A 27,775-nucleotide genomic window follows, 5' to 3' on the forward strand; every position below is an offset into this window, starting at 1 on the left:
AGTGAAGCTTCTCGTGCCTCTGACATAGAATTAGGGCTGCACTGACAGAGTCCACGTAGCTGGAGAATACTTCTGTCTCAGAGGAAGGATATCCTACTTCTTATCCACAAGTTAAACTGCACTGGGAGAGAGCAGTTAGTGCAGGTGTACAAGAGTTTAAACAGCAAATGGGAAATTAGTCACTGCCCTGCCCGTAACCCTGCCAAAGGAGAGCTGTACCAGGTCCTTATTGATCGTGCTTCTGGTCTCAGCCCCCAGCACCACGCTGGGGACACGGAGAGGAGCTGGGGGTCGGGTTGGGGGAGGCAGTGCTGTGCGTGGTGCCACAGCGCAGCCATGGTGCATGCTCCCACTACAGCCCCTCTGCTACAGCAAGCTGTCTGTGTTGCAGACCACTGACCTCTCCGTCGTGTTCAAGGAGTCCAGCGCCACCACCCCGCTCGTGTTTGTGCTGTCCCCAGGCACTGACCCCGCTGCCGACCTTTACAAGTTTGCTGAAGAGATGGAGTTCTCCAAAAAGCTCTCTGCCATTTCCCTGGGCCAAGGCCAGGTAAGCTGCTGGTGCTGAGCCGGGGCAGGACTGTCCTGCTGGCACTCCTGTGATCTCACCTGGCTCCGAGGAGGCCAAACGCCCTTGCAGGACAGTGACAGCATCCTCCTGCCCTAGGACCCTCACTGTCCAATATTCTGCTAGCTGGAGGAGCCGTTTCATCAGGGAGAGCTGCAGCTGTTCCCCTGATAGAGCCCTCCAACTTCCTGAATCCATCTCGAATTCTTCCATTGCACCCTCCCACCCCACAGCCCACAGACCTGGTGAGGTTTGAAGGGCCCTTGCTGCACCCTCAGCAGATGGTGGTGGTTCAGTTGAGCCCCAGGGACAAAGCCAGGCTATCAATCTGGAAATGAGTCATGGTCATGCCATCCAGCGGCATTGTCCCTGTCCAGCTCAGCAGGATGCAGCCTGGTGGACTGGGGTCTGATCTCCTCTCATCTGCCTCCTCAGGGCCCCCGTGCTGAAGCCATGATGCACAGTGCCATGGAGCAGGGCAAATGGGTCTTCTTCCAGAATTGCCACCTGGCCCCCAGCTGGATGCCTTCACTGGAGAGACTCATCGAAGGCATTAACCCCAACCAGGTAACACCCACCCCCTGGCTGAGGAAAACCTTTGTTCCCACCCCACACAACAGGGTGGCTCTGCTGCCCAGTGCTCCCCTGGGATCTCCTCCTCCAGCTGCATTGCTTTGCAGGCAGCCCTGTTCCTCCTGCTCTGCGAACTGAAGGAAACCACCTCACCTGGTGGCCACTGGAGCAGGGGAACATGACATTTGCGTCTCCCCTCTCCCAGAGGACTGCAGCTTTGCTGCTGCTGTAGCCATTTGCTGAGGTTTCCAGTCTTTGGGCCCTTTGGTGTCACACACAGCCTTGGGGTTCCAGCAACCAGAGGCTTGCACTGAGCTGTTTTACCCAGCAGCTTCCCCTCTGAGAGGGAGACTGAAGCACCAGGAGGAGCCCAGGCCTAGTTCCAGCCCACCCACAAGTTCCCCAAAAAACCAAGGCATCGGTGCCAGGAGCACTCACTGCCTCCTGACCCCCTAGGTGCAGCAGGATTTCCGCCTCTGGCTCACCAGTCTGCCAAGCAACCACTTCCCTGTGTCCATCCTCCAGAACAGCTCCAAGGTGACCATTGAGCCCCCCCGCGGGGTCAAGGCCAACCTGCTCAAGTCATACAGCAGTTTCAGCGATGACTTCTTGACTTCCTGCTACAAGGTAAGGAAGGCCCAGGTTCTGCTCCCCAGTCTGTGCCTGCTCCTATGCACATACTTCCCCAGCCTTGTCTTTGGGTGAAGATCTTCTCTCCTAGAGCCCTCGCATGACAGAAAAGGGCTGGTCCAGCTCTCATAAGCCTACACCTACTCTGTGAGGAACCAATTAGAAGTTTCAATATGAGAATTAATAATGAGTATTGTGGAGGCCTGATGAAGACACTTGTGAACTTCTTGAAGCAAGGGAGCAGGCCCACGACCTTCCCTAGTGCAGCAGCTTGTCTGAGGTTTCTGCCTCTCCGGGCTCCATGCTGAGTTGGTGCATGTCATTTTTTCCCTGCCACTAGGTCCCAGCAGGAGCTTACCTCATCCAACACCTCCCAAGCTGAGCACCTCTTCTCCCTGCTTCTCTTCCCACAGATCACAGAGTTTAAATCCTTGTTGCTGTCACTCTGCTTCTTCCACGGGAACATGCTGGAGAGGAGGAAGTTTGGCCCTCTGGGGTTCAACATCCCCTACGAGTTCACAGACGGAGACCTCCGCATCTGCATCAGCCAACTAGAGATGTTCCTGAATGAATACACAGATATCCCGTACAAGGTGGGGGTGTGAGCTGGCCCCTCCTGGGCAGAGAGTAAGCTCACAAAGCGTGCACGGGATGGAAAGCCATTGTGGGGTCCCTCACAGGTTCTGAAGTACACGGCTGGGGAGATCAACTACGGCGGCCGTGTGACTGATGACTGGGACAGGCGTTGCATCATGAATATTTTGGAAGATTTCTACAAGCCTGAGGTTCTAATTCCGGAGTTTGCTTATTCTGAATCTGGGATCTACAAACAGATCAGTACTGCCTCAGACCTCAATGTAAGTACGTGTGTAACGGTGCGCGGCTTCATAAATCTGGGCGGGGATGTCAGTGTAGTACAATGGGGCTGTACTTTCCCCTGAAACCCACAGCTTTTCCATTTCCCTGGGGAATTTAAGTTTGTAAGAAACTGGGGATCATCAGCGGTTTCCGGGAAGCTGCATCTGATTTAAGCAACAGGAAGAAAATTTTGTCCATGTGCACAGGAGGAAGTTGTAGCTATTGCCAGAATTCCCCATCTGAAGGCAGTTCTGCTCTGAACCACTTTGATGTCACATACCTAAAGTGCCTGAAGAGCTTTGTGCAGAGGTCACTACAGGAGGCTCACTGCCAAGCTGCCCACTCTTGTAGAATACATTTGTTTTGACACAAGTGTGATTTAATTCCCCGGTCAAACCATAAACTAGGGCTATAGCTTCCGTTCAGCCACTACAGCTGGCTCCAAGGAGCTGCTGCCCCCTCAGCGTCCCCTTCTGCGTCAGCCACTGCCCCTGCGTCAAAGCTGGGAGTTACATTTCCTGGCTGAACAGGAGACAAGGAGCTGTGTAGAAGTCAGAATCTCAAGCCCTAAAACAAAGAATAGCTTCCACCTGCGCCTGCAGGTTTGTGGTCTGCTGGGTTTAGCTCATCAAGCAGCCCTGGTTTTAGTTGTTTCTTCCTGGCTAGACCCATGGAAGCCCTAAAGGGTACCCACAGATCTGGGGCTCCCAGACCTGCTGTCTGTCTCACAGCCCTTGTGGCTTCCTCTCCAGGGGTACCTGCAGTACATCAGAAGCCTGCCGCTCAACGACAGCCCGGAGCTCTTCGGGTTACATGAGAACGCCAACATCACCTTTGCTCAGAAGGAGACCTTTGCCCTGCTGGGGGCCATAATGCAGCTGCAACCCAAGATGTTGACACTGGGCGGCCGCAGCAGGGAGGAGGTGGGTGCCCCCTTCCCATCCGTGCACACAGGAACACCGGCTCTCAGCAGGAGCAACACCAGCGCCACACTGCCTCCCAGCTGATGGCACTGCCATCTGGGTCGTGGTCCTCTCTTTTCCCAGCGGCTGCGGCCAGCAGGATGCTCACCTGCTCGCTGCTTGCTTTCCAGCTCGTGGAGGAGACCTCAAGGGACATCCTGGCAAAGCTGCCTGCCCTCATGGACTTGCAGGAGGTGATCCGCAAATACCCGCTGCTCTATGAGGAGTCCATGAACACGGTGCTGGTGCAGGAGGTGATCAGGTAACCCCTTGTGGGGTCCTGTCCTGGGCCAGAAATCTGCTGGGATGTGCGTGCCCCTGCTTCAACCCCCGCCCCCTTCCCCAAGGGACTTCATTGGTGGCAGGGCGGTGGCAGCAATGGTCATGGCTCTGCTGTCCCAGACAGAGCCTCCAGCTGCTCCCTGTTGTGCAGGGGCTGATCAGTGGCTCCGTCTGCTACTGGCAGCAATCCAGGGCTTGGGGAGGGGGGCAATTACAAGGGCCCCATCCAAGAGGATGGAAGATGAAGGTTACATGGGGTTTTGCTCATTGTACAGCGAGCCAGACACTGTGGGCAGACACGGTGGTGAAGCCCTGTACCGGGTCACTCTGATCCCTCCACAGAAACATCAGCTTTTTCTCTGTAGGTACAACAGCCTCCTGGAGGTGATTGCTCAGACTCTGAAGGATTTGCTGAAAGCTCTCAAGGGCCTGGTTGTGATGTCTTCTCAGCTGGAGCTGATGGCCGACAGCTTGTACAACAACGCCGTCCCTGCAATGTGGAACACCAAGGTACACCTCCCAGCCAGCCCAGCTGCCCAGGGAAGCTGGACAAATTCCACAGCTGGGCTGGGCTGTCTCACACTGCACAAAGCCCCTGGGGCTTGCAGATGTCTCCTGCCTCATGCAGGAGGTTCTCAGCCCTAGGCTGGATGAATTCCTGGGCTCTGGGCAGCTGTCAGCAACTCAGGCACGAGGTTTAGGGTATCCTTGTATGAACTCACCACCTTCCCCTGTTGGTCCCCCGCAGGCCTACCCCTCGCTGAAGCCCTTGGCATCCTGGGTGAACGACTTGGTGCAGCGGATTGAATTCCTGAAGAAATGGATCAATGACGGGATCCCCTCCGTCTTCTGGATCAGCGGGTTCTTCTTCCCCCAGGCTTTCCTCACGGGGACACTGCAGAACTTCGCCAGGAAGTCTGTTATCTCCATCGACACGATCTCATTTAGCTTCCAGGTGAGTGACTCAGCCAGATTTCTTGCTGGATTGCTTGGGAATTTGCTGATAGAACAAAGCAGCACACAGGCCTAGTTCTAGCCCCAGCCTGCTCAAAAGTGGAGCCAGTTGCTGCACGGGGAGCCCAGCATTGGAGATGTGCTCAGATACATACACCAACACCACCAGGCACCGTCATGAGGCAACCAGAGACCTCTCCCTCTCTCCAGACCTGCTCACATTTCTCTCTCCAGGCTTTTCCTCAGGCTGCTGGAAAACCCAGCCGGCACTTCTGAGAGCTGGGGCAGGTTTTGGTAGCACTGACTTAACCAAGAACAGCGTAAGGGGTTTTGGGGGAGGTCCTGGGGGCTGAGCCTCCACAGCTGTGCCTCGCTCACAGCCCTGGGCCTGCTCTTCACCACAGGTGATGAAGGAGTCAGCAAGCGAGCTCGCTCACCCTCCCGCCGAGGGCTGCTACATCCACGGCTTGTTCCTCGAAGGCGCCCGCTGGGACCCCTCTGCCTTTCAGTTGGCGGAGTCCCGGCCCAAGGAGCTTTACACCGAGATGGCAGTCATCTGGCTGCTTCCTGTCCCCAGCCGCAAGGCTCCAGCCACCGGCATCTACCTGTGCCCCATTTACAAGACGCTCACTCGTGCAGGTAGGTGCCCTGAAGACACAGGCCTCTGAAAACAGAGCCCATAGAGCTAGCTAGGAAAGACAGCCCAGGAGAGGCTGCAGAGCTCTTCTGCCTCCTGCTGTGCACTGGTATTAGAGCAGGGAAAAATGGGATTGTGCCTGCTCTGGTTGTGGAGTGGAGCCCTCACCCTAAAATACTCTGGGATGGGACATGGGGTCACTTGTAGGGGACTGCTGCAGCTGCCCGGGCAGCCAGGCTGTGGTACCACCCTCCCTCCTTTGCTTCCCCCCATCCAGGAACGCTGTCGACCACAGGCCACTCCACCAACTACGTGATCGCTGTGGAGCTCCCCACGGACAAGCCCCAGCAGCACTGGATCAAACGGGGCACAGCCTTGATCTGCTCCCTGGACTTCTAGCTGGGGAACCTGCGCGGGCAGGGGAAGCACCAGGGGCAGGCACTGACAGGTACCAACCCCTGCCCCTCCTCCTGAGCTGCTCCTCATGCCCTTCACTGTAACTGAATTGCTCAGCTCCACCAGCAATCACATTTACTTGTTGTTGCTGCAACCCCCACACTTGCTCCAAGTTTTTAGCGCCCCAGAAGAGCTGCCAGTTTGTCAAAAATACAGCAATGGACCCAGCTCCAGTGCTTACAGGTGGCTCACCCTTCCCTCCCACCCCCGTCCCTTGGATGGCTGTTACAGGATAGCTTTATTCCTTCAGATCCATTATGTACAGTACTTGGTATCAGACACAGCAAGAAGAAGGATTTTGCTTTCCTTCAACAAATAAAAAAAAAGACAGTTTCATTCCACAGTGAAGATCTGTACAAGTTTTCCCGTTCAGCAAATTCAGTCCTCTCCTGTCTCTGTTCCCCTTGTCCCCAGCTCAGCTCCTCCTGCCTTCACCTCTGGGGAGAGGCACCAACCTTTGGCTTCTGAGATTTCTGCCAGGCTGCTGAGGATGGGGGAGAAAACCACTTGCAGGAGCGCTGATGGGGCTGGTAGGAAGGCTGTGCTGGTGTGCTGCAGTATGAACCAGGGCACTGCCCACACCAGCAAGCTCTTGGGTGGCAACCAGTGAGGAGCTTGGGCAGGAGAAGCAGTTTTGGGCTTCCGCCAGTTTGTCTGCCCACCAAGCTCCCTTTGTGCCTTGGGTATTACACCGTCACCTCTTCCCCCCCTGAAAGGCTTCATCAAGGGCACCAAGGCACCTCCAGATCCAGCTTCCACCCCAGCACCAAGGCCAACCTGGGACAAGGGCTGGAGCAACCCTGTGTGACCCAAAGGCACCAGCCAGGGCCACAGAGCTGGTCCCTAGGAGAGCTGCTGTGGAAGCAGGGCCCTCCAGCACCCCCACAGGGCTGGGGACAAGGGGGCAATGCCCAAAGGAGAGCCTGGCTGGGTGGGGAGGTGGCACTGCCATCCCTGGAGCATCAGCCAGCTCGGGGAACTGGGCAGCACAGAGCTGTGTTCACGCAGGCCAGCCATACTGGAGAACAGCTCCGTCCAGGAGCCAAAGTGTGGTTCAGAACCAGAAAACATAAATTTTGTGAAGGGTGGGAGAGGAACAGAAAACAGCCGTGAGTGGCTTGGGGAAGCACAGAGCTGAAGGCCTGCACACACAGGACACAAGCCACAGCCAGCTGTGGCCAGCACAGCCTCACACCAGCGGCACCAGTGTCCCCACACCGGGCCCACCACTACCAGGTGGGCTCTGCCCCTCCTGCCACAGTCCTCAGCCACGGCACTGAGACACAGGCCCAGGGCATCTGTGCATGGCCACGGCCCAGGGGGGCAGCTCAGGCTCGCCTGGTGCTGCAGGGTCTCTCCTTGAGACAAGGCAGTTCTGCCTTTCACAACTCACGCTCGGAGGAAAACCCAATTTCCATTTGTCCCAAGGCTCCACCTCAGCCAAGGGCTTCTCACTGGGGTCCCTCTTCCTTGGGCAAAGGGTAAGATACATCCAAGTGCCACTGCCCAAAGCCCCAGGGGCCAGTTCCTCACAGTCTTGACCCCAAGGCTACTACTGACGCTTGGCTTTATACGGACGGGAGCGTTTCCGGCGGTCGGGCTTCCTCTGCTTGTGGAGACGGCCGATGCTGACTCCCTGCCGCCTGCGGACGGAGATGTTCTGCTCCACGAGACTGGCCAGCATGCCTGCAGGGACAGAGGCAGCACAGCTGCTGTAACAAAGTGCTGCAGATGGCCAGCGTGCACTGGAGAGGGTGCTGGCATTACTGACACCAAATCACAGCCCTCCCTCTCTCACCCCAAGCCCACAGAGCTCCCTGCAGCTGAACCTGAACCCCACACCTTGTTTCCACATCTCACCTTCCTGCGCCAGCATGGAGATGAAGGTACAGATGAACTCATCGTAGTTGTGGGTTCTCCTCTGGTCATCAATCTACAAACAGAACGCAGATTCATACATAATTACAGATGGGGCAGGGAGAAAGGAGAGCTCACGGGGCCAAGAACCGGTGTAGTGCCTGGCCCAGCCCCAGGCTGAGGGAACAGAGCAGGAAGTGTCTCAGCCCCCAGCCCAGCACACAAGAAGGCACAGGAGGAACCCTGCCAGGCCTGCAGGCACAGAGGTGCCCACCCTTCCTCCTAGCAGTGCTGATGCTCAGCAGTGTCCCAGCTGCAGAGCTCCTCCACCCTTCTCCAGCCTGGGCCGCCCAGGGGCCTCAATCTGCCCTAGGAGGAGCGCTCCTGTACCTGGCTGTGCTTGGTAACAGGACAGAGCTCAGGTGTTCCCATCGCTCTTCTCAGCTGAACCACCCTCCCTCCACTTTAACATAAGCTTGACCACAGCTGGAAGCCTTCAGGGAGCTAAATCAGCAACACAGATGATCCAGCAACAAACACACCTTGAATTTCTTCCTCTTCTCCACCTCTTCCTTCAGGCAGGCCTCGTAGTTTGCAATCTCTGCCTCCACACACTTCAGCAGTGCCAGCAGCTCCTGACAGGACCAAGCAGAGCAAACGTGAGCAGACGGTCCCGTGCCTGCCAGCACACAGCCCTAAAGCTGCAGGGGTGAGCTGGGGGTGTTCCTCACTGTGCTAGGATTCATCAAAACAAAACAAACAAACAAACAAAAAAAAACACTTGCCAGAGAGGGGAAAAAAATAAAATAGCATTTCAGTATAGGGAACATCTGAGTGAGGATAATCAATCAGCTGGTGCTAAGGCTAGCCACAGGTGAGCTGTTGTTCACAGGCATATTCTGCCTGAGCCCAGCCCTGGTTCTTTTCACTAACACAGCTTGAGGATTTCCCTTCTGAGTAAAACAGAAGACGTTTCCAGGCAGCTATCCTGCAGGGAGACCTCCGTGTGCTCGTGCTGCCCAAGCCTGGTCCTGTTGCTGGCTAGGAGCAGAGACAGGCAATAAAGTTAGGACAGGCTGGGAGCTGGGCTGCCAAGGGACCTGGGCAGGGTCTCAGCAGAGTCCCAGAGTAGAGCATGGAGAACATCCCAACCACAGGAAGCAGCAGCTCTACCCGCTGCCAACACGGGTGTCCCAAGAGGATACGAGGCACAAAACCTGCACTGCCCTGTGCCTCAAGGCACGGCGGCGGCGGCATGCGAGCGGGACACCGTGCACGTGTGGTTCGGTCACTGCCGGTGCTGCTGCGTCTCTGGGCGAGCACAGGGGGCTCCGTGTTCCTAGGGCCGTCGCAGCACAAAACTCACCTTGGGAGAATACTTTTCCCCCCCAGGGTGATCACTGGTCCTGCCAAGTCCCACCTTCTCTTTGCTGTCACCGGCCTCACTGCCCTCCTTCTCCTCCAGTTTGATGGCAACCTGGGCCTCTTCACCGGGTTTGATGGACGAGGGGGAGCTTTTCCCCCCATCTGCTCACAGGAGAGAAGCGTTAGGAGCCACAGCAAAAGGACGCGGCCCCATCACCACGGGGCACCCCCACAGGGACTGCGGGCACCTACCTGCAACAGCCAGCGGGCAAAAGACACCGTCCTCTGTGAGGTGCAGCAGCCCGGAGCTGATGATGGGCCCCAGGTCCCTGACGGCCCGGTTGTAGCGCATGCAGTCGATGCGCAGCAGCCCGTCCTCCTCACCAAAAAGGACCTTGGAGATGTGGGAGGTGACGGGGCTGGAGGGGCGGGTGGGGTTGGCCGAGCGGATGGGAGAGCGCAGCGGGGAGTTGAAGGCGCTGCCGATCTCGGAGGCGGTGTCGGTGCTCTCGTTGCTGGGGGTGGGAGAGGGCTGGGAGTGAGTGACAACCGCCACGGCAGCTCCGCCGCTGCTCGTCTTGATGGACAGGGGGATGGAGAGGTCCTTCTGCGACTCTTTCAGCTTCTCAGCCAGGACGTTGATAGTGTTCGGCTGGAGGACAGAGAGCTGGCCGTCCGCAGCCCCCGCTGCGTGCTCTTGCTTTACTTGCCCTTTCCTTTTGTACCTGCCCAGGGATGCAGAAGGGAAGGTGAAGCCGGGGGGAAGGAGCTGGGGGGCCCAGCTGCAGCAGCACGGGCACTGCCAGCCCCACACTCAGCACCTGAGGCCACGTGCTAGGATGAAGCAAGGCCTGGAACGTTTCTAGGTTGCTCTCGTTGCCACCAGCATCTCTGGCAGCAGCCCACCCCACCAAGCTGCTCAGCTGCAGGTATCCCTACAGAGTGGTGAAAAAATAAAGCACCCCAAGCAGAGCACACCACATTTCCTCAGCTGACACCCTCTGCCCAAGAAGCCCGGTAATTTATCAGCTATGAGGTAACCTTCCCCAGGTCGAGCTCCACTACCCACACAGCAACCAGAAAAGCCCTAGGAGAAAGAAAAGCAAAGCTGGGCAGGCTACGAAGGAGCCCCCCCAGTGCTGGCCCATTCGTTTTGTTCAGGAATGTTTGGAAAAGGGGGGAAGCAGAGAAGTCCCAGATACACAGTTACTCAGGGCAGACAAAATTCAGAGTTGATTATGAAGAGCAACAGAAAGGTTTCACAAAATCCAAGGAATGAACAGTAAAATGCCAGGCAAACTGAAAAACAGTCCAGATTGCACACACGTTGCAGTCACAGACTGTAACACAGCTAATCATGCTCAGGAAAGAGATCTGGAAGTCACTGCAAGCAATTCTGCGAAGGTCAGCACCCCTGAATCAGGCACACAGCTAAGCCTCCCTCTGCCCTCTGCCTCAGCTCGAGCCATTACCTGATGGCTGAGTTGGTGTTACGAACTTCCTCTTCCTCATCATCATCGTAGTCATCCTCATCATCCGAGTACTGCTGGTGCTGTCGGACCGGGACCCGGCTGCGACCTACTCCTGCCGCCAGGTCTTCCTCCTCCTGCAAAACACCACCGCTGACAGCCTGCCGACTGCTGGGTGAGGAGGAAGAGCCCCGTGGACAGAACTCCTGTGTACGCTTGCTCAGCTGGAAATCACTGCTCCCTGTGCCCCTGAGGAACAGCTGCCTCTCGTGCAACTGCTCTGGCTGCGAGCTTGTCCGTGGTACTTCTGGATCAAGCTCGGTGCAGACCAGGACCTGGATGCAGAGTGTCAGCAGCCAGGAGACACCCAAGCTCACAGTTTGGGTCCATTTAAGCATTACTGGCTTGAGTATAACCAGGTCAGCAGCAAAAAAGGGAGTTGGGCTCTGTCCTTTGCCACCCCACAGCCCTCAACCCAGATCCTCCCCAGTCCTCCAACGGCAGCTCCTGGATGTGGTTCCCATGGGAAGCTTTTTCCTCTGCACTTGAGCATGAAGTCTGCATGAGCAAACTGTCCCTGCCCAGCCCCCTTCACTCCAACATCAATGTTGCCCCACAATGCAGTGATTCACACCAACCGAGCGACCCACGTTAGAGCCAACCTCTTTTGCCGGGTCATTTTTTACCCCTCTGCCCTTCCAGCCTGAGCAGCACGAGGGCAGGCACTCCGCAAGGCAGGGAAAGGGCCGAGACCTGCTCAGCAACAACCCCCTGGAGGCGGGGGACTCGGAGCAGAAGGCCAGCAGCACCCCTGACCGGAGCCTGGAGCTCCAACCCACCTGCATGGGCGACTTGGCGTAGTTGTGATTATCCAGGAAGGCCGGCAACCTCTGCATGATGGGGTTGGGGTTTGCCGGAGGCGCCCCGTTGATGGTGCTTGCTGACGTCTTCACCACTGGCTTGGAGCGGGTGGGTGGGCTCTGTGTGGCCGCGGGGTGCCCCTGGCTCGTGGGCTCATCAGTGCTGTCTGCAACACAGGCACCGCGCAGCCTCTCACTTCCACTGCTGGCTACTCAGCGCCCTCTGCCACCCCTCTCCTGTCCCACGTAACAGAAGAGCTCATACGCTCCACCAGAGCACGAGCAGAGCATCACAAGTGTCCCCAAACTTAAGCCCTCCCCCTTTTCAAGCTCTGTTTCCCTCCAACACTCCTCCCAGGCACTCTGGTATCTACAGCAGGCCTGGTCAGCCACATCCCAGCGCGCTGCACGTGGAGCTGGGGTCAGAGGAAAAGAAAAATGAAGCCACCCATAGAAGTTTCTCAAGCTCCAGGTCAGCCAGACACCATCACCAGCCTATGCCAGGATGTGCTTGCTTCAGAGCAGGCCACGCTGGCTTGCAACACCCCTGGCACGGGGACCTACCTGGATGGGTGCTCTCTGGAGCCACAGTCTTGCTGCTGGCTGGCTTTGTCTCTTCGGTAGACTGAGATTCCTGAGACTTCTGGGTCTGGATCAGCTCAGGCTGAGTGACTCGGATAAGCTTGAAGGCAAACGATAGAGCAGAAGTGAGTAACGGAGCAGGGCGACCCAAAGCACACTGCTCCCCCTAGGGCATCACCGAGGGAGAATTTGCGAGGGCAAGCCAACCTCTGAGCACCCACACACACAACCACCACCAGCTTTACGGACAACCTCCCAGATGAGCAGCAAAAGGGCAAGCAGCAACAAGGATATCTCCTCTTCCCAGAGGAGGTCTCACAAAGAGAAAAAACAAAACAAATAAGAACCATGCAGGATCCCTACAGCACAGCGAGATCCCCTGAGAGCAGAGCCTGTTACCATCTGAACCCTGCACTCCCTCGGGACCCGGGCTCTCCTACCTGCTGCAAGGCCTCCAGCACGGTCTGGCGGTTCATCTTCAGGATGTGAAGCTTGGACTCGTACTTCATCCTCCGATCGGGCACCACTGCCATCAGGTTGAAACGGATGTCGTGGTACGGCTCCCTGCGGGGAGTCAAAGCAGACCTCACGCTGACCGACCCCTGCGGCACTCCGCTAGCTCCGGGCCTCCAACGAGGCCGTGCCTCTGACCACCACCCTCTGAACCTGGCTGTTCAGCCAGGCTTCAAAACACCTCGCTGCCTGCTCATCTGACACCATAACGCTGCTGCTTCTCTATGAGAATCTCCCGGGAGACAGATCAAAAGCCTCGCTGAAGTCAAGGCAGAGAATATCCATGTCTCTTCCCTCATCCACAAGCGAGTCACCTCACCCCAGGAGGATGCCTGGTAGGCCAGGCACCACTTCCCCGTGGTGTGCTTCACGCTGACTACCTCTGATCACCTTCCTGTCATTCACGTGGCTGGAAATGGTTTCCAGGACGAGCTGTTCCATCACAGTTCCAGGGGTCCAGGTAAGGCTGACTGGCCTGCAGTTCCCTGGGCTCTCCCTCTGACCTTCTTGAAGGCAGAAGTGACGTTTGCTTTCCTCCAGTCCCCAAATTCCTCTCCCAACTGCCCAGATCAGCACCTGCCCTCCAGCAGACACCAGGAGGGCTGAAGTCCCCCACGAGGACCAAGGCCAGGGAACACGAGGCTGCAGGCAGCAGTGTTCAGACTTCTGCCCATATCAGGAGGCCTGGCCCAGCACCAGCAGCCCCATTCTCTCTCCCTTCAGCAAACTGGGACCTGACGTGGCCACTCCTGTCCCACACGGCACTTCACAGGGACTGCACCACACTGAGCACAGCTCCTCCGCATGCTCCAGATCAGGGGCAAAGAAAGGGACCAGGCAGCGGACCCACACCCTTCCCAAGCAACGTTCTCACCCCCACAACTCATCAGAGCCCGGCAGAAATGACCCAGGGGCAGAGGAGATGACCCAAAGCCCACAGCAGGGCCGGGACATTACCCCGCAGTGGCCAGGCCGATGCGCTCCATGATCACCCTCCTGGCTTTGTCTGTCCATTCTTCGTCGTCAGCCCACGGCCCTGGAGAAAGGCAGAGCCAGAATTAGCAGCGCAGAAACAGAAGCAAAGCCCTAGCAGGGATAAGCACGTGTCTGAAAGACAGAACGGAGCAGCCAGACTGAGAGGAGCACCCCAAGCAGTACTGCTGGGGACCTCAGGCCTCAGCACGCAGCAGTTATTTGGCACAGGGAGCAGTGAGGAGGGGACAGGTTCTGCTTGTGATGCCACATCACCAAGCTGCAGAAGGACCTCACAGCCCTGAGCTACTGTGGAGGAAAACGGCACGGCTGGAAAAAAGCAACGTGATGCATGTAGAAGTAATTGTTTTCTACACAAAGGCTCCAATGCAGAGGCTCCAAAAGGAGCTGTCAAAACTCAGGACGAATCTGGGAGCTGCTGGAATGATTCTCCATGAAGCCCAGCTAACGCTCACTGACAACGAAAGACAACACAAACGTGGACAAACCAGGCTGTCCCTCCAACCGCCTCAGCAAGCAGTGGCAGGCAGGTTCTTACCGTGGTCGATGGGATAGACCTTCAGCCCGTCCAGCTCAAACAGCCGCCCCTTGATGGGGACGTAGCTGACGAAGTGAAAAGCCTCCATGGTTCGCACAGCGCTGATGCCGTTCTGCTTCTCCGGCAGGTGCCGCGGCTCCGGTCTGCGAGGGCGAGAGGCAGGAGGTGAGCGGGGAGCCCGCTCCAGCAGAACCGCACTGCGAGAGGCATCCTGGCTCACCTGGCATGGCTGTTGTGGGCCTTGGCCAGCTCGGGGGCGTTGCCGATGGCATAGCCTTTGCTCTGCAGAAGAGCAGGAGAGGGAAACAACGGAGAAATTGTAAGAAAATGCTAGGTGTGAAAGCAGGAGTGCATTTGATCACAGATCAAATTCGCAACGCTCAGGCAGCCACAAAGGGCTGCAGAGAAGCCAGCTGGCCACAGCAGGGTCCTGAGGGGAGCAGGAGAGGGTCACAGCGCTGCACAGCCCTGCACGCCTCCGCCCCTACCTCGGGGCTGAATCCTTTGGTGAAATCCTTCATGCGACTCAGCGTGGGGCCCAGGTCCACATTGTTGCAGTTCAGGAGGACGCTCAGCAGGGCGTGGGTGGCGCAGGAATTGGGGATCAGCTGGGGGGTGACACAAGGACCAGTTAGCAGCAGGAACAGCGCTTGTTTGACAACCCCCTTGTCACCAATAACCCAAAAACCGCTCGTGGAACAGCAACCTGAGGTACAGCTGCTCTCTCGGAGGGGCAGAGGAGATCGGCCTCCTTCAGCAGGCCCCAACGTGCCCCTGTGGGCACCTGCTGGCAGCACGGGCCCCAGTCAGGCTCTCAGCCCTCCCCTGGGTCCCTCCAAGCTGTGGCTCAGGGCAGAGACCCCCAGGAAGGAGATCTCCTTCCCCACCCGCAGCTCCTTTTGCCTCACCACCCAGGGGAGATCTCCCCGAGGTTCCCCCAGCCCACCTGGTGAGCAAAGAACATGTTATTGACGATGTCATCGTCGATCACCGACGTCTCATCCACCAGGGTCGAGACCTTGCGGCGCGAGCGGCGCTCCTCGATCCACTTGAAGAGGAAGATGAAGCCGTACACGGGGCTGCGGAGAGGAGTCAGCAGCTGCAGCGCGCTGGGCAGAGCACGCACAGCTCTGGGGCTGCCCCACACTAGGTCTTGCTCTGTGCATTTTTGTGCCTGGGGCCCATCTGCCCTCGCAGCCGGCGGTGCCAGCCGGGTTACCACACGAGGAGCTCGCCCACCCCAGCGCTGACCTCTGGGACCCATGGCCTTGTGTGCGCCCTTCCCAGCACCTGGCGAGGAGCTCCCAGGCCCACAGACGCATTTGGCTCAACAAAACCCCGCTTTCGAGCCCGTGACTTACCCCTGGCACTTGCTCTGCAGATCGTAAATCTCCTCGACCTGCACCCCCTTGACCCCTGCAAACAAAGGGCAGAAGCTGGTACCGAGGCTACCAAGAAAGGGCGAGAGGTAGCATCAAGCATGAAGCCAGCTTCCCGGGAGGGCACCTCGGACTCACCAAAATCTTCGACCAGGAGCGTGAAGAGACCTGGAAAGGGACAAAACCCAAAGGTTACTTCTGACCAGAGCACAGAGGGGGCCACCACCAGCCCAGGGAGAACGCGCGCGGTCCCAAGCCCTGGCGCAGCGAAGAGGAGCCAAAAGATTCATCGGCTTCTTCCTCTCTCTCCTGGGGTCCACATCCCCCACCAGAGGGGCTGGCGGGTGACATGGGGACAAGGCGAGGTACCTCCAGCAGCAGGAGGCCCCCCCAAGCTCACACAAGTCACCCACTCCTCCATCTGGGGCCATTTTGCAGAGCACCGAGGAGCTCCAGTGACATCCCACACCGTGGCACACCCTGGCTGCACCCCGCAGAGCCCCCCAGGCTCGGAGACCCCCTGAGGCTCCCTGACAGCACCCAGGCCCTGCCTCCCACCTCCCCCTCCCTCAGCCCTGCTGCGCCTCCCCCACCCCACAGCCTCCCCCTGAGCCGACTGGGGCCTTGAGGTGCTTCCACCCCCACAGCACCCCCCCAAAACAACCCCCTCCCCACATACACCCCCACCACAGCCCCCAAAACCCCAAACAGCACCCCCACCCCTCACAGCCCCCCCCATAGCCCCTCCAACCCCTCACAGCCCCCCCACAACCCCCTCACAGCCCCCAATCATCCCCTCAAACCCTGCCCTCCTCACAGCCCCCTGTAGCCCCCCCAACCCCTCATAGCCCCCACAGTCCCTCCACACTCCCCTCACAGCCCCCAAAACCCCAAACAGACCCCACACCCCTCACACCTCCCCCACAACCCCCTCACAGCCTCCCCACCCCCCTCACAGCCCCTCACAGCCCCCAAACACCCCCTTAACCCCCCCCAGCCCCCCCACCCCTCCCATAGCCCTCCCCATAGCCCCCCCAACCCCTCCCAGCCCCCCAACACTCCCCTCACGGCCCCCAAAACTCCAAACAGCACCCCCACCCTTCACAGCCCCCCCACACCCCCTCAACCCCCCCCACAGGCTCCCCACCCCTCCCAACCCCCCCATAGCCCCCCCAACCCCTCCCACTCCTCACAGACCCCCACACACACCCCCTCACCCCTACCCAGCCCTTCACAGCCCCCAAACACCCCCTCAAACCCCCCCACAGCCTCCCCACCCCTCCCAGCCCCCCCATAGCCCTCCCCATGACCCCCCCAACCCCTCACAGCCCCCACAGCCCCCCCACACTCCCCTCATGGCCCCCAAAACCCCAAACAGACCCCACACCCCATATCCCTCCCATATCCCTCTCACAGCCCCTCACAGCCCCCCCACACCCCCTCAATCCCCACCCTCACAGGCTCCCCACCCCTCACAGACCCCCCATAGCCCCTCCCAGCCCCCACAGCCCCCACACCCCTCCCAACTCCCCCAAACCCCCCTCACAACCACCCCAACCCCTCACAGCCCCCCCATAACCCCCCCACCCCTCACAGCCCCCCACACCCCCTCACAGGCCCTCCCGCCATAGGCCCACCCCCCCCTCACGGCCCCCACCCTCCTCACGGCCCCCCCCGTTCCCTCACCGGGGTCGCTCTCGAGCTCCAGCCAGCCCTTATTCATCTTCTCGCGGCCCGGCCCGTGCCGCCATGTCCCGTCCGGCCCCGCCGCCGCCTCCCGGCCCCGCTCCGGGCCCCCCCCCGGTTCCTCCTCCTCCTCCTCCTCCTCCTCCTTCCCCCGGCCCCTCACGTCAGCACCGCGCGCCGCGTGACGTCACCGCGCCGCCAGCGCCGGGCGCGGGAGGCGGCGCCACAGAAAGGCCCCCGGGGGGGGGAGGGGGGGGGCACGGGATGAGGGACGGCCCCATGGGGGGGGGATCAGCCCCACAGTGCAGCCCCACACAGGTCTTGAGTTGCACAGTTCAGTCCCACAACTCAGCCCCATACAAGTCTGAGTCCCACAGTTCAGCCCCACACAGGGCTCAGCCCCATACAGGTCTGAGTCCTACAGCTCAGTCCCACGCACTTCTGAGTCTCACAGCTCAGCCCCACAGGTGTCTCAGCCCCACGCAGGGCTCAGCCCCACACAGATCTGGGTCCCACAGTTCAGCCCCATACAGGTCTGAGTCCCACAAGTGGCTCAACCCCACACAGGTCTGAGTTCCACAGGTCCAAGTCCCACAGTTCAGCCCCACACAGGTCTGAGTCCCAAAGCTCAGCCCCATGCAGGGCTCAGCCCCACAGCTCAGCCCTACGCAAGTTTGAGTCCCACTGCTCAGCCCCACACAGGTCTGAGTCCCACAGCCCAGCCCCACAGCCCCACGTGGGGCCAGGCAGCACACCCGGGGACTTTGCCCCCACCAAGGGCGCCGCACTGCACACAGCCGTTGTGCTGCAGCACCAGTGCTTGTAAGGGAGGAGCGATGATATCACCCAGCCCGGGCTTTGTGCGAGCTATTTTGGGGTTTAATTATTATTATTTTCTTTCCCCTTCCTCTGCCTTCGAACAATGCCGGGCCCGGCGGGGCCGCGGTTCACACCATTGTGTGGGGCCGTGCTGCCCGGGGAAAGGGGAGATCCTTATCAGCCCGGCTGCCGGAGCTCCCAGCAGGCGAGTGCCTCACCCACAGCGGCCTGTAGCACCCATAGCAGGGCAGAGATCTGCCTTTTGGGGAGGCCCTGGGGCTCAGTAGCTGCCCCCCAAAACCCACCACCCCCTCTGCCCATACCCCCTGCCGTCCTGGTGCAGTTACTCCCTGGCTGCGGGACCTTACCCCAAGCCTCTCCCATGTTTACCCAGGGATGGATCGAACGTACCCGCAGCCGTTTGCCACCCTCCCTGACCCTGCCCAGCCCCTAAACAGTTCGTGGTTTCCCTTGGGGGCAAGATGAGGGGTTGAAGCGGGGCCGGGGATGAGCCTGCGATCCCTTTCCAGGAACGGGAGCAGCAGCGCTGGCCCCGTGCCTGCCCTGCTTCTGCTTTTCCCCTTTCATACAAAGGCCGCTCTGCTTCCCAGCACAGAGGCTGGGCTCAGGCCAGGGGCTGTGCCGTGAGAGCCCCCGTCCCACGCTGCACCCATCCCAGTGTGGCCCCAGCCTCCCCATCCAGCCGACAGGGCTCAGTTTTTACCCCCAAGAGCAAGTGTCTGTCCCAGGCTCCAGGCCGGCAGTGTGGAAAGATCCTGGACACCCCACGGGTGAAGAGGGGGCTGGCGCTGTGCTCGGCCCGTTTATTTGCAGAGAAAGCCAGCAAGCTCCCCGGGGTCACTGCCACCCCAGTGACCGTGGCTCCATACCCACCCGAGGCGACCGGTGGCACCTGGCAAGAGCGAGGGGCCCAGTGCCATTGCATCTCCCCCGCACGCCCCGCTTTAGGAGGTGGCTCTGCAGCCCCCGAGGTGACAGGGACCTGCCCAGGAGCCAGCCCTGGGGCCGGGAGGATTTTGTGCAGCTCGAGGACGGGTCCCCTGCTCTAAGTGGCCGCAGCTTGCCGGGGCACGCGGATCCTCTCGCCCTGGGGCTTGGCCGTGCGCCCCTTCTTGCCCGCATCCAAGCCAGCCAGGGCGAGCTTGCCCTTGGCCAACTTGCCCTTGCGGTGGCCACACCAGAGGCGCAGGCACTGCTCCTCCACCCGCTGCCGGTCAGCGGAGCTGACGAGGTGCAGGATGTCCTTGAACCAGGCTTTGGGAGCTGGCACTGCCTGCCGGGGCTCGGGGCAGGGCGGGCGCTCGTCCTCACGCTGCCGGGGGGAGGCACGGGGCAGCTGCTCGCCCCTGAGCACCCGCAGGGAGGTCCTGGCCACCGTCTGCGTGAAGCCGTGCTCCAGCGTCTTGCAGGAGTAGACCCCGGCGTCGCGGCTGTGCAGCTGGCGGAACAGCAGCCCTCGCTCCGTCTGCAGCACCCGCTCGTCCGTCTTCACCTGGCGGCCACGGCCGTGAGGTTGGGTCCTTGGCAGGAACATGGGGGGGGAAGGAAGGGGAAGGGCAGGCGCTGGGGTCTCACCTCGTCCTGCTGCTCATCCGGGGGTCTCTGCACGAACCACTGCACGCTGGCCTGCGGGGAGCGGGGCACGCACTCCAGGAAGGTGCTGTTGTGCTCCATGCCGTACAGCACCTTCTCTTCAACGTGCTCAAAATCGTCCACTGGGGCAGAGACAGAGGCGTGCGCGTGGTGGGGACAGAAGTGGGCACTCTGTGGGGCCGAAGCGCCTGTCTCCCACCACCACCAGAGCTCCCTGGGCTCCCCCAGCTTCTCCTGGGGGGCACCGCGGGCTGGGGTGGCTTCACCCCAAGCCTCTCACCGGTCAGGTTCTGGTCCAGACACTGGTACACGGGGCTGGTGTGGCGCACGTAGCGGCGCTTGCCTGAGGGCACGTAGCGGGTGCAGGCGGTGCCGTCCCAGGCGCAGTACGGGTCCCTGGCCAGGCAGCACTCGGCGCAGGCGGTGCCATAGCTCTCGCACTGGTGCAGCCGCACCTGGGCCACCCCCAGGCTGGCGCCCACGTAGAGCGTTTGCTGGGGGGCAGCAGCATCACGGGGATGACACGGTGACACCCGGCCCCACGTTGCACAGCCCCTCCCGGCCACCCACCCTCGCCCCCAGTCCCTGAGAAATGGACTCACGCGCTTGACGGAGATCTCCATCTGGGTGATGGGCACGGGCACCTGCAGGAGAGGGAGGCAGGTGTGAGGCTGGATCGAGCCTCTCCCCAGGGAGCCCTGGGCATGTGGGGTCTCTGGGGGACACCAGGAGAGCGTGTGGGGGAGAAAACACTGCGCATTCCCCCCTTCTGGCTGCTGGAGCCTGGAGGGGGTGGGCACCTCAGCCACCCTGGGGAAGGGGAGGACAGGAACCCTCCTGGTGCCCAGCGGCACGGTGACATCCCTCCAGCCGAGGGATGCATCCCCGACCCGCACCCCCAGTGCCCACCCCACCGCTCCCTTCCCTCGCAGCAAAATTCACCTTAAAAACCTGCAGCTCCTCCAGGACCATCTCCTCGGTCCCGGCCGAGTTGGGCTTCTGCAGGACCACCACCTTCAGCACCGAGCCCGCATCTGCCAGGAGGAGGACAGAGACGCCACCTCCCGCCCTCGCGGGCCACCCCGGCACCCATCCCCTGCGTGCTGCCCGCCCTGCCCGCCCCGCTTACCTGTCCCCAAGAAGAGGACATCGTGCTGCCCGTCCTCGGCGTCCACGCGGTCCACCACGAGCTGCAGCAGGCGGTGCTGCAGGTCAGCCTTCACCAGCAGCGGCCGGCGGTGCCGCGGGCGCACGGGCTTGTGCATGAGGGGGTGAGCGCGGGCGAAGTGCAGCACCTCGTCGGGGAAGTCCTTGGTGGTGCTGTAGGGCCGCCGGGGCTGGTTGGTGGTCTTGCTGGGGCACTGCGGGGACAGGAGGGACCCCGTTCGCCCAGCCCGACTTGGTGAGAACTGCTTGGGTTCCTCCCCAAAAGAGGGACCCCATTTGGGCAGATCCCACAGGAACCCCATCGGGACCCGAATAGGGCAAGGGGGGCTCGGCCACATCGCCCCCCGCCCTGGAGGAGGGGGATCAGCCCCCCAGGGACCGCTCACCACGCCTGGGCGGGGGTAGGGCACGCGGCCCTCGTAGGCTGCCCACTGGTGGAGGGGGCTCTCGCGGTGTGCGAAGGGCCCGTTGAAGACCTCGCGGACGTCGGCCATGCGGTAGACGCAGACAGCAGAGCCCCGAAAGACGTGGCTGGAAGGGGACAACGAAGGGAGATCAGATCCCATCGGTGGCGATGGGCAGGCCAGGGCTGGGTGTCCCCAAGGGCTGGGGCTGGTGCTGAGCCACCCACCTGACGGTGCTGAAGAGGGCGTAGATCTCCGGGCTCTTCCCATCCCTTGTCCTCAGCAAAAAGACATCCTCTGGGGAGGAGAAACCCAAGCCTTGGAACTCGCTGGTGGTCCAGGAGCCTCCCAAAGCCACCAAACGAGGGAGCGGCACCCGCGGGGTCCCTGGGGTGCTCCCCACCCCTTACCCAGCTCGTCAAAGTGGGTGTCGATGCCGCCGGGGCCGGGGACAGAACACACCAGGCGGGCTTTGTTGAAGGTGCTCCACTTGTTGACCAGCACCCTCTGGCCTCCAGCATCATTCTGCAGGGACGGGGAGCGTCAGGGCCACTGCTACGACTGAGCAAACAGCCCCTGGGCAGCCCCCTGAGTGGGGAGCACCCACCAGCCTTCTGCCCCACTTTTCACATACAGCCACCGCTACAAAAACCCATCCCAGGACTTCTGCCCCCAAAAAACGGGCACCGAGCAGGCCCAGGGGTGATCCCCTGCGGTGCCGCTGGCGTCTCACCACGCAGACCCGTGCCACCCGGCTGACCACAGCGTGCTCCCTGCCATCTGCCTCCACCACCTTCTCCGTGAAGAAGAAATAGGCTTTGTCGTTGTCCCGGTCGTCGTTGTCCGGGATCAGGAAGGCCGCCACGAATTTGGGCTCTAGGAGAGAGCTAGGAGCATCAGGTGGGGACAGAGGGCACGGCTGACACCTCTGGGCCGTGCGTGACAGCAGGAAATGGGTGAGGAAAGCCCAGCAAGAGGGCTCCCCCTGTGCCCCCCACGCTGTGCCGTGGGGCTGGGGGCACGGTTACCATTGAGCAGGCGCTGATCCACCTCGGTGCGCAGCGCAGAGCGCGTCCCCGTGCTGCGGAAGATGCCAGGGTCGCGGCCGAGGAAGTCCGCGGTGAGGCCGGCGTAGAGCTCCCCACCTGGCAGAGACACCCTGAGAGCCCCCGGCCACCCCCAGCTGGTGGCACAGGGACCGGTGTCCCCCTCCCTCAGCCCCCCGGTCCCTGCGCCCGGCACCCCGAGGTCCCCGGGGACGGCAACCCACCGATGACCGTGCTGGCAAACGCGCCGTCGGGCTCATGTGGGCACCTGCCCCGGCCGCTCTCCACGCTGGTGGGATCCAAGCTGAAGGCATGCTGGGGTTGGGGACAGCGAGGCTGTGATAGGGACACACCGGGGGGGCCCACCTGGGGCTCACACCGATGACTGGGGACTGGGAGAGGAGGAAACGCCACCCGCACCGCTGCCACCACGGGGACACCGTGGCCGGAGAGGTGGGGAAGGGCAAGGGCAACACAGGGCTGGTTCCCAACCGGGGCAAACACCAGATCCAGCATCCCCACGCAGCCTAAAACCCCTGGGAAGGAGGAGGATGGGGACAAGGAGGCTGAGGACACCACCCCGAGCCAGGCGCCTACCTCGCCGCGGTGCCCCACGTAGACGAAGGCGCAGACGGGGTGGAAGGCGCCGGTGCCGCAGGCCAGCAGGTGGGTCCGGTTGTAGGGGTGCAGCAGGCGGATGTAGTTGGCGCAGTCGGTCTGGGGAGAGGGCCACGAAGGGGGGGGCTTGCAGGGACCTGCTGCATCGCCCCCCCCAGCGACACGGGGCCTCCGAGCTCTGCCTTCACCCGGAGGTGCCAGAGGTGCAGCTCACGGCTCCGCCAGGGCTTGCCGGGGTTGGGCTCTGCCAACCCAAGCCCCCAGCTCATCGCAGAGGGACTGCACTTTTCACTGGGCCTTCCCCCATCACGTTCCTGCTCGCACTGGGTGAAGTGGAGGAAACAAAGGGAGGAAACGCAGGAGACAGAGCTGGAGCCCCACGGCCTCCCTCGGCTGCCTCCAGACCCAGGGCAGCCCCTGATAGCGCTGCCCAGGGTGGTCCCTTCCACTGGGGACACCTTCCCACCCATCATGGGGACACAGCGACGAGGAATTCACCCTCCATGCTGTGACCATATCCCCTGCACCCCCCAAAGAGCTCACCCCAGCACCCACCATCCTCTTCCAAAGCACCTCGTGTGGACAGGGGAGGCAGGATGGGACGGTCCCCATCGGGTTTGTCCTTCTGCTCGGCTGCTTGCCCAGCCCTGCCCGCCCTCCTCTGCTGTCCCCTGCGCAGGGCGTGAGGCCCCTGGCTGCTGGGAGCCCTGCCACCGAGCTGCCCCAGGGGTCCCCGGCCTCCCCGCTGTTTATTTTCCCTTTGCAAAGAGCCTCTGCAATGGTGAGTTAAAAAAAATACACGTAAGAAAAAAAAAAAAAAAAAAAAAGAGTCGAGGCTCTCCCAGCTTGGATCTGTCAGAGCTTGGAAAATAAACACGCTGGGAGTGATTTGTCTGGGCTGGGGGAGCCTGGGGGCTCTGGCGGGCTCCCCCCTGCCTTACTCCTGTTTCATGTCAGGGCTGGGGGGACGCGAAGTAATTGCAAAGAGGGGAACGAGGTCACCCAACCGGATCGAGCTGCAGATTTCCCATCGCTGGGGGATGGCCGGGACGGCCAGCACAGCGCACCCCCCTCCAAAACCTCCCTGCTGAGACCACGCACAGCTCGGCGCACGGGTACCCTGCCACACAGGGATGCTGAGAAGCTCCAGGACCAGGGCTTGGGACCCCCTGAGCTCAGGTTTCCAAGCTCCTGCCTGCGTGGGGCATCCCAGAGGTGGGATGTGCAGAGCCCAGCGCAAGCACCACACACAGCCAGGCCTGGGCACTAGCTCCCTGCCTCATTTTTAGCCCCAAGAGTGAGGGAGAGACTCACCCCTGGGTCCTTCCCCTTCCGAAAACACTCCTCCGTCTGCCCGGGCAGGGGCGGCCAGTAGATCTGGAACACAAAGCGCCTTTTGGGGCGGGTGGAGGGGACGGCAGGCACTGACCCCTTGGGAAGCTGCATCCCCAGCAGGACCCTGCTCAGCACCCAGGAGCTGCGGGTAATTGCCAGCTAATTGCCAGCTAATTGCCCTCTGACCGGCACGGTTGGGTGCAGGACACTCACCTCCTTGGTGTCGGTGCTGGCCCTGTCCAGGCGCAGGGAGTAGAGCGCGTCCTTGCCCCCAACAAAGAGCCGGTCCCGGTACTCATCCAGGTAGAGTGTGCGGAAGCCCAGGAAGCCTCGGTGGCCAAAGAAAAGGACGGAGCGGTTGGTGCTCAGCAGCTCTGTCGGGCAGGGAAGGCAGCGTCAGCAGGGGCCACCCCAGCCCCAAAAGCCCCCAGGGTGCTGGTTGGTGTCACCAGCGCTCCCATCCCCGGGAAGGAGCCCCCTAATTGCAGCAGCCAGGGCACGGGAGGATGCTGGAGCAAAGGGGCATCGTGGTGCCCTACCATGGCATGGGGCCGGAGCTCGGGGTGAAGGCACGGGGACACCCAGGGGAGGACATTGCTGCTCAGCCCAGAGCAACCAGCTCCAGGCTCCCCAATAGGGTCGGTGCCTGAATCCCATGGGATGCCCAGACAATAGGAAACCACCTCGGGGCTGACGGAAGGGGGACGTGGAGGCTTGCCAAAGCTCAGCGCCCCCCCAGCTGGGAGGGAGAGGGCAAGGGGAGGCGGTTCGGCTTCACTGGGCCCCGAAACGGTGGCGCCGACCCCGGGCCAGGCCTCCAAGACAGCCGAGCGGAGGAGGAGGAGGAGGACAAAGAGCCATTGACGGCTGTCCCCAGATGCACCGCACCCTCTGCGGCCTGCCCTGGGGGGGCCTGCAGCTGCTGCAGTCCCTGTCCCCAGCCGGGCTGTCCCCTCCATGGCTCGGATCTGTCCCCAGGAGCAGAGGAGGCACTGGCACTGCTCGGCTGGGCCACCAGCAGCCCGGGACACCCAGTGGCCCCAGCCCCATCTCTTGGGGTCATTCGGCCCCCGAGCACCCCTCCCTGCCAGCATCTCTGCTCCTCCTGCTTCCCTGGGCCCAGCCCGGGAAAACACCGTCGTCTCCTTCTATTCTTGCCCAGCAATAATATTTTCCCAGCTCAGAATAACATTGGCAAAGCCGTCGGGCTGCTCGTATTGTTTCAAGCAAGGCTTTTCCTTCACCCCAGCCCTGGCAAATTCCCCCTGCGCCTCGCCTGACGCTGGCACCGGGCACCTTCCCCCTCCAAAAAGCATCACCCTGCCGTGCCCCCCGTCTTTTCCCCATCACGGGGGGCCCCAAAGAGCCCCCCCTGGCTTTGCCAGCACCACCACAGCAATTCAGGAGCCCCTTGAGGGGATGACAGGGAGCTGGGGGCTGCAACATGCTGGGATGTGCAGCGGAGACATGCCCTTCTCCACGCTCAGCCCCGCTGCTGGAAGCCAACACGGAAGGAAAACGGGGACTTGGAGCAGCAGCAGGGTGAGCTGGGGACACGGCCACCGCCACCCCAGCAATGCCACCGGGGGAGGTGACAGCCCGGCACCCCCCCTGGCTGCGGAGCACGGAGCCTTCCCCTCTTTCCACCTCAAAAGCCGCTCCTGCGAGCGGAGCCAAGCGCACCCCGGGCTGACAAACTAAGTGAAAGCAGCTTCGCTTTTGCCCAGCGTTCATTTCCGAGGCTGTTCAGAGGCTCCTAATGGTTTTAATTGAAACGCTCGTTTGTTTCGTGGGAAATCTCGGCTTCTGCTTCCAATTTGGAAGAGGAACAGAGCAATCAACTTTAGAAGGCAAAAATAAGAAATAAATAAGAAATAAATAATAATAATAATAATAAAACAAAAAAAAAAGCTTCAAAAGGTTGCTGGTTCCCCTGGGGAGCCCGCCTGTCCCCAGGAGTTCCCACAGGACCGACTTCGTGCCGGAGCCCATCAGGCACCGAGGCAGCACCCAAACCCCACAGCCCAGCTCTGCTGGGGGCCCCGAAACCTCCCCGTGCTGCTGCCAACCCCAGCCTGAAGCCACAGGACCCCGCCGTGGTGGGCACCTGTCACCTCCTGGGGCGAGGAGCCCCCTCTGTGCCTCGGTTTCCCCCTTCCTACACGGGGGGTGGCTGCAAGAAGGACCCGGGGCGCAGCCAGCATCCCCCCCCCAGGGCTCTGCACCCCAGTGCTTGGCCGGGGGGGCCCCCAGCAGCTTGCCCTCGGCTCGGGGCTGCGTTGGGCAGCTCCTGGGGCTCTGCAGGAGCTGTGCTGCCCCAGCCCCTTCCCTTCCTCTCCCCGGGCGTTATGCAAGTGTTGGTTTTCTCTTTTTAGAGGCTCCTCGCTTGGACGCGCCCCCCCCCAGGCTCTCCAGCCCCCCACCCGGGTGCCAAACTGGGCTCCAACCTGCCGGGGGCTTAATGAGGCAGGGGCAGGTCCGCGGGGAAGGTCTGAATTAAATCCAGGCGGGCAAAGCACCCGCTTGGCACCCAGGGGTGCCGGCAGCAGGGCAGCCCCCCCCCACCCCGTGCCTCAGTTTCCCCAAAACGCTTCCCTGCTCCCCATACCCGCGGAGCCCTCACGGCGAGGTGCGACCCGCCACCTCCCTCCCGGCCCCCAAAAAAACATTCCCACCCCCTCCAGCCCTAAAAAAACCTTTCCCACCCCCTTTTCTCCCCTTCCCGGCTCACCGCGGTGGGGCAGGCGGAGCCGGGGCAGGCTGCGCCCCGCGGCCAGCAGCGAGCCCCAGAGCCAGCAAAGCGCCGCCGCCGCCGCCCGCATCCTCCTCCCGGGGCCGCAGCTCCTGGGATCTCCGCTTTTTATGGGGCCGCAGCTCCGCCCCGGCCCGCCCCGGCCCCGGGCGCTCCCCCCCAGCCCCGGGAGCTGGCGCTGGGGGCGCCCCAAAGCATCCTTTGGGGAACGGGTGCGCAGGGTTGGGGCAGGAGGGTGCTGAAAGCGATGTCCCCGCTGCTTCAGCACCCCACGAGTGTCGCAGGGCACAGGGTTTGTGGCAGGGAGCAGCAGCTGCGTGGCACTGGGGTCCCCTCCTCGGTTCCCCCCAAGTCGAGGACTTGGAGCAAGGAAGGGGAAGGAGGGTCCCCCCCTCTCCAACCTGTCCCCAGATGGTGCTCCCCTCCCCAAGCACGGCTGGTCCCACGCCAGCTGGGGACACAAGGCAAGCAGGGGGCACAGGAGGGGACCTTGGGGACCGAGAACCCACTGCCTGCCCCCCAGCTGGGCACCCCGACCCCTCTGCCGTGCCCCCAGCCCTTGGCACGCAGCACCCCAGCAGCGCACGGGAAGCCTGCGGTGCGTGCAGGGCTCTGCAGCGCTGCCAGCCCCAACTTGCCCAAAACCGCCCCGATTCAGCCCGGTGAGCCCTGGCCTGGCTCCCCGAGGGGGAAGGCAGAGCAAAAAGCTGGAGCAAACGTAGCACCTTGGGTGGGGATGGGAGCAAGAAGCAGATCCGAGCCCCGAGGCACCTCTGGCGGATAACGCCGAGGCTCCTGCCCAGGCTCGCGCAGCGCTCCGTGCCCCAAGGGTCCTGGGGAGCCACCCTGGGAAGATCC

General features: G+C 61.5%; 3 protein-coding genes across 4 annotated transcripts in view; 1 reads left to right on the forward strand and 2 right to left on the reverse strand.

The window, feature by feature from the left end:
• Nucleotides 1-6,268, forward strand: part of DNAH1 (dynein axonemal heavy chain 1) — a 73,897-nt gene extending 67,629 nt beyond the window's left edge. Inside the window, exons 68-78 of the mRNA XM_068694161.1 lie at nt 392-550; nt 1,004-1,135; nt 1,598-1,768; nt 2,185-2,364; nt 2,452-2,628; nt 3,382-3,552; nt 3,723-3,853; nt 4,239-4,383; nt 4,622-4,828; nt 5,232-5,466; nt 5,742-6,268. Of these exons, the coding sequence (XP_068550262.1) occupies nt 392-550; nt 1,004-1,135; nt 1,598-1,768; nt 2,185-2,364; nt 2,452-2,628; nt 3,382-3,552; nt 3,723-3,853; nt 4,239-4,383; nt 4,622-4,828; nt 5,232-5,466; nt 5,742-5,863 (1,830 nt within the window). The 3' untranslated portion in view covers nt 5,864-6,268. The remainder of the gene's footprint in view (nt 1-391; nt 551-1,003; nt 1,136-1,597; nt 1,769-2,184; nt 2,365-2,451; nt 2,629-3,381; nt 3,553-3,722; nt 3,854-4,238; nt 4,384-4,621; nt 4,829-5,231; nt 5,467-5,741) is intronic.
• BAP1 (BRCA1 associated deubiquitinase 1) lies at nt 6,140-17,323 on the reverse strand. 2 transcript variants are annotated; one of them, XM_068694163.1, is made up of 17 exons: nt 17,163-17,323; nt 15,615-15,644; nt 15,459-15,513; nt 15,044-15,176; nt 14,586-14,705; nt 14,318-14,379; nt 14,098-14,240; nt 13,524-13,602; nt 12,494-12,617; nt 12,036-12,153; nt 11,451-11,638; nt 10,615-10,748; nt 9,395-9,867; nt 9,198-9,304; nt 8,320-8,412; nt 7,781-7,853; nt 6,140-7,606 (listed from the first exon to the last, which is right to left on the reverse strand). In XM_068694163.1, exons 1-17 carry the CDS (start codon nt 17,197-17,199, stop codon nt 7,473-7,475), a joined length of 2,103 nt encoding a protein of 700 aa, XP_068550264.1. In that variant the 5' UTR covers nt 17,200-17,323; the 3' UTR covers nt 6,140-7,472. The 2 variants fall into 2 exon arrangements, with proteins under 2 accessions (XP_068550264.1, XP_068550263.1); XM_068694162.1 differs by having other exon boundaries at nt 9,144-9,304.
• Nucleotides 17,324-18,773: 1,450 nt separating this feature from the next.
• SEMA3G (semaphorin 3G) lies at nt 18,774-27,047 on the reverse strand. Its single transcript, XM_068694474.1, has 16 exons — nt 26,897-27,047; nt 24,379-24,539; nt 24,145-24,207; nt 22,810-22,929; nt 22,437-22,527; nt 22,195-22,311; nt 21,900-22,042; nt 21,577-21,691; nt 21,394-21,463; nt 21,149-21,293; nt 20,725-20,956; nt 20,538-20,629; nt 20,198-20,239; nt 19,876-20,089; nt 19,578-19,717; nt 18,774-19,494 (listed from the first exon to the last, which is right to left on the reverse strand). The coding sequence occupies exons 1-16, from the start codon at nt 26,985-26,987 to the stop codon at nt 19,048-19,050; spliced, it is 2,283 nt and encodes a 760-aa protein (XP_068550575.1). The 5' UTR covers nt 26,988-27,047; the 3' UTR covers nt 18,774-19,047.
• Nucleotides 27,048-27,775: the final 728 nt, after the last annotated feature.

The sequence above is a fragment of the Anas acuta genome, chromosome 11, assembly GCF_963932015.1.
Source record: "Anas acuta chromosome 11, bAnaAcu1.1, whole genome shotgun sequence".
NCBI classification, from domain to species: Eukaryota; Metazoa; Chordata; class Aves; order Anseriformes; family Anatidae; genus Anas; species Anas acuta.

What these genes read in the sequence shown, in the direction of transcription:
- BAP1 (XM_068694162.1), bottom strand. Translation starts at nt 17,199, where the DNA reads ATGAATAAGGGCTGGCTGGAGCTCGAGAGCGACCCCG. An exon ending in ACATGTTCTTTGCTCACCAG is followed by an intron (nt 14,706 to 15,043) that starts GTGGGCTGGGGG and finishes GTCACCCCCCAG; the next exon opens with CTGATCCCCAATTCCTGCGC. An exon ending in TTGCCCGCTGGCTGTTGCAG is followed by an intron (nt 9,305 to 9,394) that starts GTAGGTGCCCGC and finishes TCCTGTGAGCAG; the next exon opens with ATGGGGGGAAAAGCTCCCCC.
- SEMA3G (XM_068694474.1), bottom strand. Translation starts at nt 26,987, where the DNA reads ATGCGGGCGGCGGCGGCGGCGCTTTGCTGGCTCTGGGGCTCGCTGCTG. An exon ending in GGATCAGCGCCTGCTCAATG is followed by an intron (nt 22,043 to 22,194) that starts GTAACCGTGCCC and finishes GCTCTCTCCTAG; the next exon opens with AGCCCAAATTCGTGGCGGCC. An exon ending in TCTGGACCAGAACCTGACCG is followed by an intron (nt 19,718 to 19,875) that starts GTGAGAGGCTTG and finishes TCTCTGCCCCAG; the next exon opens with TGGACGATTTTGAGCACGTT.